This window comes from Podarcis gaigeae (genome assembly GCF_964106915.1).
Source record: "Podarcis gaigeae genome assembly, chromosome: 15".
NCBI classification, from domain to species: domain Eukaryota; kingdom Metazoa; phylum Chordata; class Lepidosauria; order Squamata; family Lacertidae; genus Podarcis; species Podarcis gaigeae.
Genome location: NC_139692.1, coordinates 12,421,933 through 12,437,499, shown reverse-complemented (window position 1 = coordinate 12,437,499; position 15,567 = coordinate 12,421,933). Strand labels below are relative to the sequence as shown.

Here is a 15,567-nt window from a genome sequence, read left to right as displayed (position 1 = left end):
GGTGGGGGGCGAAAGTCTTTGTCCCCCCTGCCTGCCTTCCCGGGGGCTTTTAAATCGCCCCGGGACAGCGGATAATTCCTCCACTGTCCCGGGGCGATTTTAAAATGCTGGCGGGCAGCAGCGCTGCCGCCCGCCAGCATTTTAAGATCACCCCAGACAGCGGAGAAGTCCTCCGCTGTCCCGGGGTTTTTAAAATGCTGGTGGGCGGCAGCGAAGGCTTCGCGGGCAGCAGCGCTGCCGCCCGCCAGCATTTTAAGATCACCCCAGACAGCGGAGACTTCTCCGCTCCCGGGGCGATTTTAAAATGCTGGTGGGCGGCAGCGAAGGCTTCGCGGGCAGCAGCGCTGCCGCCCGCCAGCATTTTAAAATCGCTCCGGGAGCGGAGAAGTCTCCGCTGTCTGGGGTGATCTTAAAATGCTGGCGGGCGGCAGCGCTGCCGCCCACCAGCATTTTAAAAACCCCGGGACAGCGGAGGACTTCTCCGCTGTCTGGGGTGATCTTAAAATGCTGGCGGGCGGCAGCGCTGCCACCCACCAGCATTTTAAAAACCCCGGGACAGCGGAGGACTTCTCCGCTGTCTGGGGTGATCTTAAAATGCTGGCGGGCGGCAGCGCTGCTGCCCGCCAGCATTTTAAAATCGCCCCGGGAAGTCTCCGCTGTCCCAGGGGCTTTTAAAATGCTAGGGGACGGCAGCGAAGGATTCGCTGCCGCCCGCCAGCATTTTAAGACCGCCCCGGGACAGCGGAGAAGTCTCCGCTGTCCCGGGAAGGCAGGCGGGGGGGGGAGCAAAGACTTTCGCCCCCCACCGGCCTTCAGAAGAGGTCGGGGGACAGACTGTCCCCGGACCTGGTCTGAAGGCGGTTTCCATAGGAACGCATTAATTGATTTTTAATGCATTCCTATGGGAAACCGTGCTTCGCAAGACGAAAAACTCGCAAGACAAAAAGACTTGCGGAACGAATTAATTTCGTCTTGCGAGGCACCACTGTACAAGGTACCTTTTTCTTAAGCATCTTTGGAGATTCGCCCATTATCTCTTTTTGATCCCATGACAACATCCCACAGAAGCAAGGGGGGGAACTACTGTGTCTCTCAAGAGGGAGACATTCTGGGAACTGGGCAGTGGGGAACTGGACGGCAACCCTAGGCCATATTGGCAACCATTCTTCTTTCATGTTTCCAGGGGATGGAATTGAAAACGCCTTTTTTTCCCATTTTATTTTCTGCAGATCCTGCTTTTTCCTAGCCAGCCCCCTCAAGCGATGGGCCGTTTTTCTGTGTCTCCAAGCGGCGAGATGAACATTATGGATGTGCAGACCTCAGATTCGGGCTACTACATGTGTCAAGCCATTAGTGTGGCAGGGAGCATCCTGGCGAAAGCTCTCCTGGAAGTGGAAGATGGTAAGTTATCTGCGAGTGGAAGATAAATTTTTCACGCCTGGGACAGTTTGGAGCGAGAGGCGCTGATGTACACTGACTCCACACAGATTTAAATGGCAAGAAATGCTTCCCTACTCCTGGGGAGTGGGGGTGGCGGCAAGGCAAGTAATGCACAGACATGCTTATCATGTTCCTTCAAATCAAATAGCCACTTATTAAGGAGGGAGGGAGTAATCCCAAAGTTTCTCAGCCTCTGGGGATGACTCACAGTTTAGCAATTCTTGGATCCAATTTCATTTATTACTTAGCTGGAAGTGAGAGCGGCTCCTGCCTTAAACATGGTGGTAGTGTGTGTGTGTGTGAGAGAGAGGGGGGGGGTTGCAGCCCTGACCTCCCTTACCTGGGAGTAAATTCCTATCAATTTAGTAAAACATTTCCGAGCAAGATAGTTAGAATCACGTTGTCAGTGAGAATTGTGAAGTCATAAATCACAAAAAACAATTTGTTAGAGAGTCACAGTGGCTCAATTCAAATGATCCTCCAAACCATCGTTTTTAACCTTTTCGAGTCCACAGCTCCCTTGACCAACTACATTCTTTCTGCGGCTCCCCTTTGAGGAAACACACTCTGAGCCTCAGAAACCCAGTTATGTCACCCCTTGCCTGTAGAGCTGGCAGCCCCTCGTCCTTTTTCGAACACCCTCCCTTGTGGAGTCTTCCCTCAGCCTCCTCTCCCCTCTCCTTGGGTGTCTCTGAGTCTCCACCCCCTGCCTCAAAGAGAGGTGCCTCCTCATGCCGCCCCATAGGGGCTGGAAAAAGGATGCCCCCCAGCCTTAGCAGCCTGACAGAGACTGGCCAAAGGTGGACATGAGGCAAACAAGCCTTGGGGCTACAGGTAGGTAGCCGTGTTGGTCTGCCGTAGTCGAAACAAAATAAAAAAATTCCTTCCAGTAGCACCTTAGAGACCAACTAAGTTTGTTATTGGTATGAGCTCTTGTGTTCATGCACACTTCTTCAGATACTTCTCCAGCCTTGGGGCAGCAGAGATGTGAGGGGGCATCAGAGGAGGGAGAGAAGGAAAGAGGGACAAGGGCCGGTGTTGCCCAAGGCCCCCTGACTCTCATTCAAGGCACCCCATGTTGAAAACTGCTGGTTTAGAGGATTGGAAATAAGCCTCTGGCATTAGCTCCTCTCACCACTTTCCTCTGTCTCCCATCTTCCTCTCCATTTAGCGATAAGCATAGTTTGCTGCAATGTCCAAATTAGCCAACTAGGTTCGCACTTGCCCTCAAAACCTGAATCAGATCCCATAGTCTGATTGCTAAATTGTCTGTCTGCACCTGTAAGCCAGGCACATCTAACAGGTACATCGTAGATCACTGGATGTCTGTGGTAGATTACTGGTAGATCATTGGCTCACCTCAAAGAAGCTCAACAACTTTGACCTGAACCCACCAAAAGGGGGTAAATCACTACCAGTTTTTAACTCTGTGAGTAGATTGGGAGTCTACTCTGTGAGTAGACTCTCTTGGGAGTTGGCCACCCCTGCTGTAAGCAATCAATATTTTAACACAGCACCACCTGCACTCTGGAACCCCCTGCCCATTGACATTAGGCAAGCTCCTTCAATGTACTATTTTTGGCAGCTGCTAGAAACCTTCTTCTTAAGGCAGGCTTACCCTGATACGTAAAGCTGGTACGTGTTTTAAAGTGTTGTTGTTTTTTGTAACGTATATTTTAACAGCTGGTTTTTTTTTTAAAGGTTAACTTGTTTAAAACTCTGACTTTTATAGATAACTTTAATGTATGTTTTTTGTGTGAAGTACTTAGAGGGGATTCTTTTTTTACAATTAAGTAGTATACAAATTCTGTGAAATAAAATAAAAATGGATGGGCAGGCCTAAACCATTACAGTGGTACCTCGAGTTACATACGCTTCAGGTTACAGACTCCGCTAACCCAGAAATAGTACCTCAGGTTAAGAACTTTGCTTCAGGATGAGAACAGAAATCGTGCTCCAACGGGACGGCAGCAGCGGGAGGCCCCATTAGCTAAAGTGGTGCTTCAGGTTAAGAACAGTGTCAGGTTAAGAACGGACCTCAGGAAGGAATTAAGTACTTAACCCGAGGTACCACTATATTGGCCTATTCAGACATTATCATGACAAGTTTCTGTTCCTGCTGAACAGGAAGTGGGGAAAGCTGTTGTAACAAAGAGGATGGCATGAGCCCCTGGCGTGTTGACAACCATCCATTCTGTGGTTTGAACCTGTTATGCCATTATTATTTTTAAAATGTAAGAGGGTACCCTAAGGGTCTGTGGGGGGGGGGGAGGATTGCTGTTCACGTTCTCTTCCATCCATATTTTTGCATATGATTCACAACTATTTTTTACTGTCATCGCCCCATATTTAAATCAACATCTTGCCTTTGTATCTAACCAAAAATAATGAAATGCTGCTACTAACATGACCCGCAGCGTCAAACTGAAAAAATAAGTTGATGGAATCTTAAGTAGTTTGTTACATTAGAGCAGTTTCTCTCCTTCTTTTAAATGCATATCTGAGAAAGTAATGATGGGGGTGGCAGCTGGGGGAAACGAGAGGATAAGAGGGCAAGACTAAAACAAATGAGTGGAAATTTCAGAGAGGCTGTGGGTTGGGTTTGATGACCTCAAAGATCCCTTCCAGCTCTAAAGGTCTGTGATTCTAAGAAAAGACTTCTCAGGTACATGGGCTTTGCAGCCCCCCCCCCATCCCCAATAATAACCTTAAGAATCTTTCTCCTGACTTTTCACTAAGACCTACAAGGGTTGGGCTTCATAGGATCTGTCCATTTGGGTTACATGTGAGCATTGAAAATATCATCTCAGACAAATCCTAAAATATAAACAACCAGGATATTATTTTTCTTATTTTTTGCAGGAGGGGGCAACAGACTCTGCAAACTTAGATTTTGTTGTGTCTTGTTGGTTTTTCTTGTGTATGGAGAACTCACCAAATCCAGCTTTAGCCCTGTTTTCAATAAACATAGATTCTGACCTCACCATCTGACATAAAGATTTAGTGTTCTTTTTACTGATGTCCAGACGTTTGGTACTAACATATTTTTGGAAATCTCAGGCTGAGCTACCCCTCAAGATATGGTTCAACAGCATTTGGGATGTAACTATCTCAGAGCGACTAACCTGGCTTAGAAGAGTAGCAAAAGGTGTTGCTTAGAGAGATAGCTTTGTTGACACACCTTTCTTTTATATGGAAGGGGAAAAGATAACAATTCTCTGCCCCATCAGCTGAAATTTGTCGGTGGTGATGCTATACAGTGGTACCTCAGGTTACATATGCTTCATGTTACATATGCTTCAGGTTACAGACTCCGCTAACCCAGAATTATTACCTCGGGTTAAGAGCTTTGCTTTAGGATGATAACAGAAATCGTGCTCCAGTGGTGCAGCAGCAGCAGGCAGCCCCATTAGCTAAAGTGGTGCTTCAGGTTAAGAACAGTTTCAGGTTAAGAACAGATCTCCAGAACGAATTAAGTTCTTAACCCAAGGTACCACTGTATTAACCATTAATGACTTAAGAACATGTTTTAAATGACACAACGTACTCGATGCAATGTTGTTGTTTTTGTGGAGATTGTATTATATAGCTAGGCTTGTACCCAGTTATTATTAAAAGTTTTATTATTTTGGAAAATTAAATTTTATTTTTTAAAAAGAGAGAAAAGACATGGTGTATCCTAAAGGATGACACCAGTGTGCAGTTCATTGTCAGTAGCTCAGTCAATAGACCATGAGACTCTTAATCTCTGGGTTGTGGGTTTGAACCCTGCTGGGGGGTGGAATTCCTGCATTGCAGGGGGCTGGACTAGATGGTTCTTATGATCCCTTCCAACTCTACAATTCTATGAGTACTAGTTAAGAATATGCATCTGCCCCCCAAAAAATACTGATCCCTCCAGAGCTTTCTGAAACGGGAGGAAGTGACCAGCCATTCCTTTAGTTTTGTCGTCCCCTAGTCTCAGTGTTTGTTTGGCCATTACCTGAATGAAGGACCCAATTGCCCTCCACACCTTGTTGGACTCCAGCTCCCAACAGCATGCTTATTGGTCAGGGATGATGGAAGTTGTAGTCCAAGTTACGGACATCCACAGGTTGCACACCCGTCGGCTGTTACCTGGAGGAAATTTCACACCAAATCACTGAAGAATCTTTCTTGAGCCCTAAAGGTAAAGGGACCCCTGACCATTAGGTCCAGTCGTGGCCGACTCTGGGGTTGCAGGGCACATCTCACTTTATTGGCCTAGGGAGCCAGCGTACAGCTTCCAGGTCATGTGGCCAGCATGACTAAGTCGCTTCTGGCGAACCAGAGCAGTGCACGGAAATGCCGTTTACCTTCCCGCTGGAGCGGTACCTATTTATCTACTTGGACTTTGACGTGCTTTCAAACCGCTAGGTTGGCAGGAGCAGAGACCGAGCAATGGGAGCTCACCCTGTCATGGGGATTCAAACCGCCGACCTTCTGATCGGCAAGTCCTAGGCTCTGTGGTTTAACCCACAGTGCCACCCGCGTCTTGAGCCCTAGCAGTCCCCTTTTTCTTCTTGCTGCTAATATCATTTTGTCTGTTTCCTTGGCAATATTCAGATGCCTGGAAAGCATAGAAGGGGCTTGGCTTGGTCAGAAAACCTTTCACTTTTATTAAAATCACTGCAAAGAATTGGAGGGGTGGGGGAGGTTCCGAGGGAAAGAGAAAGAATAGCTGTGTAGGCAATTTCCTTCATTACCACCACCTAACAATAGGACTTGGGGGGGGCTTCTCCCCTGCCCCCCCTGCGCCTCCCATTCTCCCAAGCAAGCTGTGCTTCATCAAAATCAACAATTATTTAATGAAATGTTGTCAAGTTACGTAGGTAGAAGTGGGAGTAGTAGGAGGGTGGTGGGTGGAATTTCATGGCGTATATTCGTAAATAACAACTTAGCTACAGAAAGAACAGCACAATCAAATTGCTGTCACGCTGGGCATTTTCTGCACTGAGCAGGGTGTACTTTATTAAGAAGCTATCTTCTCTACAAATCCAATATGGTGCAGGGCAAGATGTCATAAGAGGCATGTGTTGGTAACCTCAAGACTTGATTACTTCAGTGCGCTCTATGTGGAGCTACCCTTGGTCCAGGGGCTCCAGTTTTGTGGGGATACACTATCGCCAGCACATTAACTCCAGTGCTCCAAAGTCCGCACGTGATGCTCATACATTCCTGGGGAAGGTTCAAGGTTCTTGTGTTAATTTGCAAGGCCCTTAGCAATTTGAGCCTAGGATACCTCAGGGGCTGCCAATCCCCTATATCCCTGCCCAACCACTAAGATCTCTGCGGGTGACCCTGTTAATGGCTCAAATGCATGACTCATATCCACCAGGAGCTGTGTGTTTAGAATTGTGGGCCCAATATCATGTGATTCCTTTGCAGTTGAGAGCCGTATGTACATAAAACCATACAAAAAAATTAAAATCAGAAACAAGCTATTCTGAAAAGATGCATTCTTAATTGCCTGCATTATCCTGACAGAATAGAAAAGTTATTTTGCGGGCGTTAAAGAGAGCTGGGGCAGGGCAATGCATCAGTAGCACCATAGACAGCTCCAGTCAGGGCCCAGCCTGCAGCTTTAACATAATAGCAGAGCTCAGATGTTGTTTCAGCAACAGCCGGCCTCCGATTGAGACTCAAATAGGAGCCTTAACATCCCAGTGGCTAGCTCCATCTTCCATGAGAAGAGCATCTTCATTTAAAGGGACAGAGCCTGCTTTAGAAGTCATTGTCTTCTGTAAAACGAGAGAGACCATGACCTTCTTAGCTGGAGTCCTTAGAGTCAGAGGAGAGCGATGCAGCCTCCTCAGGCCAAAGAAATACTAGCACTACAGGCTCTTCTTCCACAAGTGTTACTCATGTAGTAACACTTGCGTTACTGGTCATGTCCCGAGAGGGGTTCCCCCCCCCCCGAATCCCCAGGCTCATTCCCCGCAAAGAAGGGATATCTGACTAGAGAGTCATTCTAAGGGCTGGCCCTGTCTAGAGAGCCTCAGAAGCCGCCATATCCATTCTTGTGCCAAATAGGCCTTGTTGAACCATCACCTTGTTGAACTGGTGACCTGGAAATGAAAGGCTTTGTACTGCCTTATTCCCCTACCTCTGAGCTTCTCCCCAGGGAGCAATCCTCTACTCTCAACAGAGTCCTCCCTTCCACCCTCTCCATTATTATTATTATTATTATTATTATTATTATTATTATTAAACAGAAACACCTGATCCATTGGCAGCAGACAATTGGGAGGGATTAATAAGACAAAGGAGGTTCTAACCCTGAAATCCTTATTTAGTCGCAGCATCGCCAGCTGGGTTTCTACGGCAACAAGAAAAGGCATACACTTTCCAAAACTGCTCCAGCTCACGGGAGACGTGGCTCTGTGTGTGTTTGTATGCGTGTTGTGCATTGACACTTCTTCGTGTGTGCGTGTCCACATCAGGCACGTAATTTTGCCAGGGAGGAATCAGCGAGTGGACAAGTTGCCACCTTTCAGCGTCAACACTGAAGAGCTAAATCACGCCTTATCTCCCCCCGCCCTCCCCTCTGACACACAGGGAGGAGGGAAAAGGCAGCTGGGACTTGTGTACAATCTCGTGGGTTGCACCCACATGCCATCGAATATGATGTCAAGCCGTTTGTCTGCTGCGTGGGAGATTTGGCGGGGCAGGAGGGGAGGACGTGCCGGCGATCCGTCTCCTCGGATGAGCGGCGGGCGCAGGGCCCTCATGCTGGAAGCTTGGCAGGTGCGACAGATGATCCCTGTCTGAAGCCAGCTCCTTTGCCTTGATTGATTTTCTCTCGCGTCCCCCCCCCTCCGCCCCCTTGCGTGCGCTTTCACTGCTGATTGTTACTGGGAAATTCAATTGTGTGTGAACTCTCGAGCGCCCTTTGTCCGTTCGCTGCTTCCCAGTCGATAGAGAGTAATTAGGGTTGTAAATAATGGGCAGAGCCTGTGAGCTCGCTGGGCTGCTGGGCAGATGTGAAGCTTGGCCACCTCTGGGGTTTTAGTTTCAGGGGATTAGAAGGGGCCAGATCTCTCATGTATGCAGCATAGAAAATCTAGCACTGATGCCCTCTCCCCTTGAGTCTTGCTGCTAAGGAGGGCAGCAGATCAAGAGCAGCTTTCCCCAGCCTGGGGCTTTCTAGATATTTTGGACTCTTATTCCCATCAGGCCTCAGCCAGCATGGCCAGTGGTCAGGGATGATGGGAATTGCAGTCCAACAACATCTGTAGAGCAGCAGGTTATGGAAGAAATCACCAGGGTGAAAGATGTGAAGGTAGCAACCATCAGGAAGTGATGTAAATCGAGGTGGCATTTCAGCCTTACAAATTTAATATTATTGTTATTAAATATTGCATAAGGTTAAATACATTTCCCTTACTGTTTGGGAGATAAGGAGGTATGTGCACTTAAAATATGTCCCTTTCTTGAGGAAGGGCTGTAGCTCCATGATAGAGTATAACCTTTGCATGAAAATAATCCCAAGTAGGAGTGGGAGAGACCTCCTTTTGTAGGGTTGCCATATTTCAAAAAGTGAAAATCCAGACACAAAAGTTGTTGCTTTTGTGTGTGTTTTTGTGTTGCCTTTTTTCTTTCTTTTGCAAAGGTAAAGGTAAAGGTACCCCTGACCTTGAGGTCCAGTCATGGCCGAGCCTGGGGTTGTGGCGCTCATCTCACTTTATTGGCCGAGGGAGCCGACATACAGCTTCCGGGTCATGTGGCTAGCATGACTAAGCCGCTTTTGGCGAACAAGAGCAGCGCACAGAAACACCGCTTACCTTCCCACCAGAGCAGTACCTATTTATCTACTTGCACTTTGACGTGCTTTCGAACTGCTAGGTTGGCAGGAGCAGGGACCGAGCAACGGGAGTTCACCCCATCGCGGGGATTCGAAGCGCCAACCTTCTGATCAGCAAGTCCTAGGCTCTGTGGTTTAACCCACAGCGCCACCCACATCCCTTTTCTTTTGCAAAGTTGCTGCAAAAATCTCCAGAACTGACACTGCCAACATGGGTTGCCATATATCCGGATTTTTTCGGACATTTTAGCAATTTCTGCCCGGACGCTGCTTCCAACTGCAGGTATGTCCAGGTATGTCCAGGAAATTCTGGACATTTGGCAACTCTACCCTTCTGAAACCCTAGAGAGCTGCTGCCAGCCCGTGTAGACAGTGCTGAGCTAGATGGACCAATGTTCTTGACTTGCAAGAAGGCAGCTGCCGGTGCTCCTCTTTGTTTTCTTTCATGTCAGGGAATGAAAAACTGCACCAAGGAGATTTACTTCTCTCCTGGCTGTTATGTTGACTCAACGCTTCACAACGATATCCATTTACCGAGCAAAAGTGTTGGAAGTCCCAGACAGTTCAGAACAGCATCAAAACCTTCCTGTGAAAGGGGGAACCCAAGACAACACAAGGAGTTCAAAGGATGTTAAACCCGACACCCCATGAAACTCCCTGTGAGTCAGAATCCTAGATGGGGGCGGGGGAGACAGCTTGCCCTGCTCTTCTCCAAAGAGTTCAAAGCCATTTACAAATGGTCCTAGGGTGGCCATTGCTGGTCATCTCATGAGGTCCGCAGCTCACTCGCTCTGCCCTCCTTCAGCCTCCACATGCCTGCCTTCCTACTTACAACAGTCCTGGAGGTCACAAACACAAGCTGGAGATTCTCAAGATTGGCAGCAGGGTGTGTGTGTGTGGAGAGGGGTGGGTGGGGAAAACCCCTAGAAAGGGGAAACATCATGAGGTCTAAGCCCTTCACGGCCTAGGACCCTCGTACCTACGGGACCACCTCTCCCAGTATGCTCCACGGAGGACCTTAAGGTCCATAAATAGCAACACCCTAGAGGTCCTGGGCCCTAAGGAAGTCAGATTAGCCTCAACCAGAGCCAGGGCCTTTTCAACACTGGCTCCAGCCTGGTGGAACGCTCTGTCTCATGAGACCAGGGCCCTTCAGGATATGATTTCTTTCCGCAGGGCCTGTAAAAGACAGAGTTGTTCTGCCTGGCTTTTGGATTGGAATTAACTTGATTCCCTCTCCCTCTTTCTTTTTTCCTTTTTTCCCTTTTTCCCTTTTTCCTTCTGTGACGGAACTCCCACTTGGGGACTTCCCTGGCTTTTTTCTGGCCTACGTAGGATCAGTCTGGATAGTTAGCCTTGGTGAAGACTTGACATTTTCACCCCCAAAAGAGTTTTTGAGTTTCTGCTGAAATGAGGACGCATTTTAATGTTGTATTTTAATCTTGTTTTTTAAGTTGTATTTCAGTCAATTGTTTTATATTTGGTGTTAACAGCCCTGGGGAGGGCAGGATATAAATAAAATTATTATTATTATTATTATTATTATTATTAAGCGCACTGTCTGACCTTGGAATGATAGTTGACTCTTAATGGGAGACCCATGGAAAACTCGGGAGGACAGAATGGGATGGAGTATACTGGAATAGAGCAGAACTGGCTGGCTGGAACCCCGGGGCACTCCACACAGCAACATTTTGTTGCAGGCTCCACTTGTTCTCTTGATTCTCCATCTCTTACCTCTGCCTTGCAGTTCCCCTGCCCCTCTTCACTGTCTGTCTACGCTCGTGTCAGTTTGCTGACCGAAGGATATAAGGATGATATTTCAGCTTTGATTCATGACTTCTTCTGCAGCTGGCTGAGGCCAAGGGTGCCCTCTTAATCCTTCATGCCCTGCTCTCTGGCCCCCTCCCTCCCCTTCCACCCCCCACCCGCCTCCTCCATTTCCCTTCCCTCTCGCCGCTTGCATGACTTGGTTTGCCTCCGTTCAATAGGGCTCTTATTTAGTGTCATTTCTCATAGTGTCAGAGCAAGCTCCCTCCAAGCGCATCTGATCAATGGCATTGATCCACAATAAAACTGGCACCAACGTCAAGCGTCCGGAGAAGCACAAGCGCTAAGCACTTCTTAGCTAGGGCAGGCCGGGCGCTGAGTTCATTAGCACAGCCGCTGGCTTTCTCAGACAAATGAATGGCAGTCCCATTAATAACCAAGTCTTTTGTCTGGAAGCCTGTGTTTAATTGCACTGTCCATAACTGTTTTGCTGTAAACGTAGATTCAGTCTGTTATGGCCGATGGCAGAGGTGGCCAACCCAGATGTTGTTAGATTCCAGCTCCCATCATCCCTGATCCTTTGTCATGCTGGGTGGGACTGGTGGGAGTGGCAGTCCCAACACCATCCAGAAGGCACCAAGATGACTACCCTTGATCTATGGTCAGGCAAATAGCGTTGTCTTTGGCGTTAGCCCTATTTAGAGTAGACCCAGTGAAATCAATGGATACGACTAACTTAGCTTCATTAATTTCCGTGAGTCTACTCTAAGGAGAACTTAGTTGAAAACATGGAGAGGGGAGAAGGCAGGAGCAGGCCCACTAGCCTTGCTGTAAGCTCCATATGTTCCACCAGACCTCCAAACAATGGGTTGTGTCCAGTGCTGGTCCTGCTCAGAGCACGTGCATTGAAATCAATAGGCATGGCTAACTTTGGCCCATTAATTTCAGTGGGTCTACTCTGTGTAGAAGTTAGTTGAAGATGACCCCAGACTCTGCAAGAAGCCAAGTCTCCAACCACATGGAGTGAAGCATCACATATACAAGCTGTATGTACACACCTGGGCTCAGTTCAGAGGTTCAGTGGAACACATGGAAGTTAGGGGCAAGCCCAGTGGACATGATTCTGCTCTGGCTCTGTGCATTCAGTGAAAACAGATTGTTCAGGGCTGAGCAGGCCTAATAAGACTGTTAGCTGACATACACTATTTCAAGGTGGATGAGGTTTTAGGGGAGGGGTAGCACCTCTGGTGGGGGGGGCTATCTTTCTTGGGTAGTTTGTCCACCTTTGGCCCCCACCTGCACTCAGCCCTCACCTGTGGCTCCTAGAAGCCGTCAGCATGTGACAGTGGCCACACCCTGAGAATGGCTCTGACTGGCTGGCTAAACCAGGAGAAGACAGCTAATGGGTCTCAAACCCTCAGTGAGTTAGGGACTTTCCCTGCATGCAAAGACAGGCTCTGGCAGATTGAGAGGATGAGACCAATAGTGAGTCCAATGGTCAAGAAGGTGGTTTTTGCACATACTGTAGAGGAAATTGAGAGGCAGATGGGGCTCATCAACCTGGGAAGGTAGCCCATCTAGAAGAAGGAAAAATCTGATCCTAAACCTTTGCTGCCTTCTGTGATATCTTTGGGAGAAGAAAAGGCTACACGAATCCAGAGTGGAGTCCGTAAGATGGTTGGATGGCGTCTTGTCTTCTTCTGACAACTCCTGGAGCCAAGCTGGTGCCATCTGTATTGCTCTGCTTTCCTTTGGACCACATTTGTGAGGCCAAGAGGAGGGTCTTGTCATCCAGGCAGACCAGGAGCTCCATAAACGCTGCTCAGGCTTGTGCCCTCGGTAGGTCACTTTGGTGCTACTAATGCAGTGGTTTGAGTTCACTCCTGGAGGCACATTCCATTGTCTCTCAAGACAGATGGATGTCAACAGCTACTTAAAGGGTTGGTTTGTGGCGTGGCTGTCAGTAAAACTTCTGTGCAGACCTCTGGAGTTGACAGATAGCTGATGGTGCACCAAGAAGGCCTCCCTAAGGCCCAAGTTACCCATTACAACTACAGTGTAGTTGACTGCTGCATGATATTAGTAACATGAAAAAGTGGCAAACCCCCAAGGTTGCCTTAGATTAGTTACACCATTCGTCCAGTTTGTCAGCTTAGACTTGTCTTTCTGAGTTCTTGAGCAAAGCTCTTACCCATTGCCTGCTAGCTAAGATCCATTTAACTAGATATTCTGTGGACTGACCCTGTGACCTTATGTTTACAGTACATGTGCTCTGCCACTTAGCTATGGTGTGCAGTCACAGAGCATATTGTAGGTTCCTCAGACAGAAGTGCCTCTTGCCACAGGATAGATTGATGGCCACAAAATGCAATGATGGTGGACGGCTTTAGGCAAATTCATGGAGGATGAATCAATAGCTTATTCGTGGTTATGTAGATCCTTGTGCTCAAAGACAACAAGCCACTGAAGACCAGTTCCTGAGAGCAGCAGCAGGAGAGGACTTTGCCTTCATGCCTTGCTTTTATGAGTTTAGCAGAGCCGTCTGGCTGAATGTTGTGGGAAGGCAGGTTCTGGGCTAGACGGAACTTGGGTTTGAGTCGTACATTCTTATGGAATGTCAGGATTCAAACCCACAGCCCTAGAGACACAGAAACAGTGAGAATGCAAAACCTAAATGAGCAGACCTTGCTTTCTAGGATGCTGCTACAGTGGAGATGCTTTGCTGCCAAAAGAAGTCCATGGCTACGGCCTGCACCAAAAAAAAATCATGCATCCACTGTTTCCTGGGGCTACAATGGTGCAAAAATGTGGTTACAAAGCACGGATCCACATGGATCCACAGGATTTTTGCATTGGGTCACCCCAAATTCACCATCAGATCACATAGCATGTCCATGGCTACAGCCTGCACCAAAAAAACACGCACCCATTGTTGCGTGGGGCCGCATGGTTTCTCAGGATTTTTGCATTGGGCTACCCCAAACCCACAGTCAAATCATATGTCTGTGGCCACAGCATGAACCACAAAAATCATACATCCACTATTTCATTCAGAATATTTTTTTTCTTGTTTTCCTCCTCTAAAAACTAGGTGCGTCTTATGGTCAGGTGCATCTTATGGCGCAAAAAATACGGTGATTTTCAGTGCTCATTCTTCAGTTGGTAAGGTGCTTTGTTTATTGCAAGGCTCACAGCAAAAACAAGGCAGAGGTCGAGAGCCAATTCCTTAAAGATCTTTGTATCCAAAATCAAATAGAACTTGGTTCCCAATAAGCAGGAAGCAATGAAAGGCTGTTTCCCCCCCCAAAGGTGATGGATGAGCACAGCAGATTAGGTAAGCAGAAATTAGCAGGGGAGTGGATATGATGAGTGCAAGAATGATGGCCCCATTAGATTACCGGGGGGGGGGGGACCTACCCATGCAGTCCCTACCCATGACATCTTCAGCATCTCCAGCCTGTACATTGTGTGTGGACATCTGAAGAGGACAAGTCTGTCTTGCAGGCTTCCATGCAGTCTGGAAACCCAATCCGGCAAGCAACACGCAAATAAGGGGGGGGGGGGTAGAGCTTAAGAAATGCTCTGATCCTCCACTGACGGGTGCAGTATATGAATAAAGATGACAGAAGCTGTAAGGCAAGTTTCGCTCTTTTGCTTGATCCACTTTTATGAAAGCACACCGCCTAATCAAGTAGCGAAGTATGTAAAGCATATTTACATAACTACAATCCAGAGCAAAATGAATTTCCTTTTTTACCCAAAATGCACAATGTGATTCTTGCAAATTAGTGGAAACGTTTCCCAACATCTCTTCCTTTTTGTTCCTTAATTTTGTGTGCCGAGTCTTGTCAGGCAAATTCCTCTAGTGTAAACAATGCAGCAGGCAGAAGTATTTAATAACAGCCAAATTGATTTCTCATTACTAGGTTACTTCTTAGCGTTTTGTATCACTGCGCCGATACGGATTTCTCTTATTATGTTAAATAATAGGCAAGTCCATAGGAAATGATTTATGGTCTTCCCCCATGTTAATTCCACATGGGCACCTTGTCTCTGAATAAGAAATCTCTTAACGTGTTTCCTCTCTCATAACAAGCAATTTCTGTGTAAAACGTAGCCTAGTAATGGCTTCACTTTGTTTGTGATGACAGATAGGCAGAAGAGAGATGGGAAAGGAAAGCAAGAATTATGCTTTTCAAAGTGCAAGCAAAGACGAAGGCTGTTTTCCTGCAGAGTTAAGCCTCTGGAACTGTGTGTCGTTGTGTGTATTTGAGGAGGGGTCCACTGTTGATTCCCTCCCAGACATTTTTTTGTAGTTCTGCAAATCTTGAGGTTCCCCCCAGCCTGCTAATACCTCCCTCTCATGCATGGATGAATCCATTTCAGCTACATAAGGAGTGTCACTCACAGTGTGAACACTGGAATTAGAGGGATTGATATAAGATGCTTGGAGCAAACACTGGGAAGGATGTTGCCTTCATGTTTGGCATGCAAGAATCCAGCTCCTCAGCACTGTGGAAAACACAAGGCTGAAC

General features: G+C 47.5%; 1 protein-coding gene and 1 long non-coding RNA gene across 13 annotated transcripts in view; one reads left to right on the top strand and one right to left on the bottom strand.

Moving 5' to 3' along the window:
• Nucleotides 1–10,413, bottom strand: part of LOC310832278 — a 76,979-nt gene extending 66,566 nt beyond the window's left edge. Inside the window, exon 1 of the long non-coding RNA XR_014558236.1 lies at nucleotides 10,242–10,413. This is a non-coding gene — a long non-coding RNA (uncharacterized lncRNA). The remainder of the gene's footprint in view (nucleotides 1–10,241) is intronic.
• The window catches only part of ROBO3 (roundabout guidance receptor 3), a 329,951-nt gene that overhangs the window by 272,708 nt on the left and 41,676 nt on the right, over nucleotides 1–15,567 (top strand). For all 12 annotated transcript variants that reach the window (XM_083713429.1, XM_083713427.1, XM_083713428.1 and 9 more), the window contains exon 8: nucleotides 1,230–1,401. In XM_083713429.1, the coding sequence (XP_083569555.1) occupies nucleotides 1,230–1,401 (172 nt within the window). The remainder of the gene's footprint in view (nucleotides 1–1,229; nucleotides 1,402–15,567) is intronic.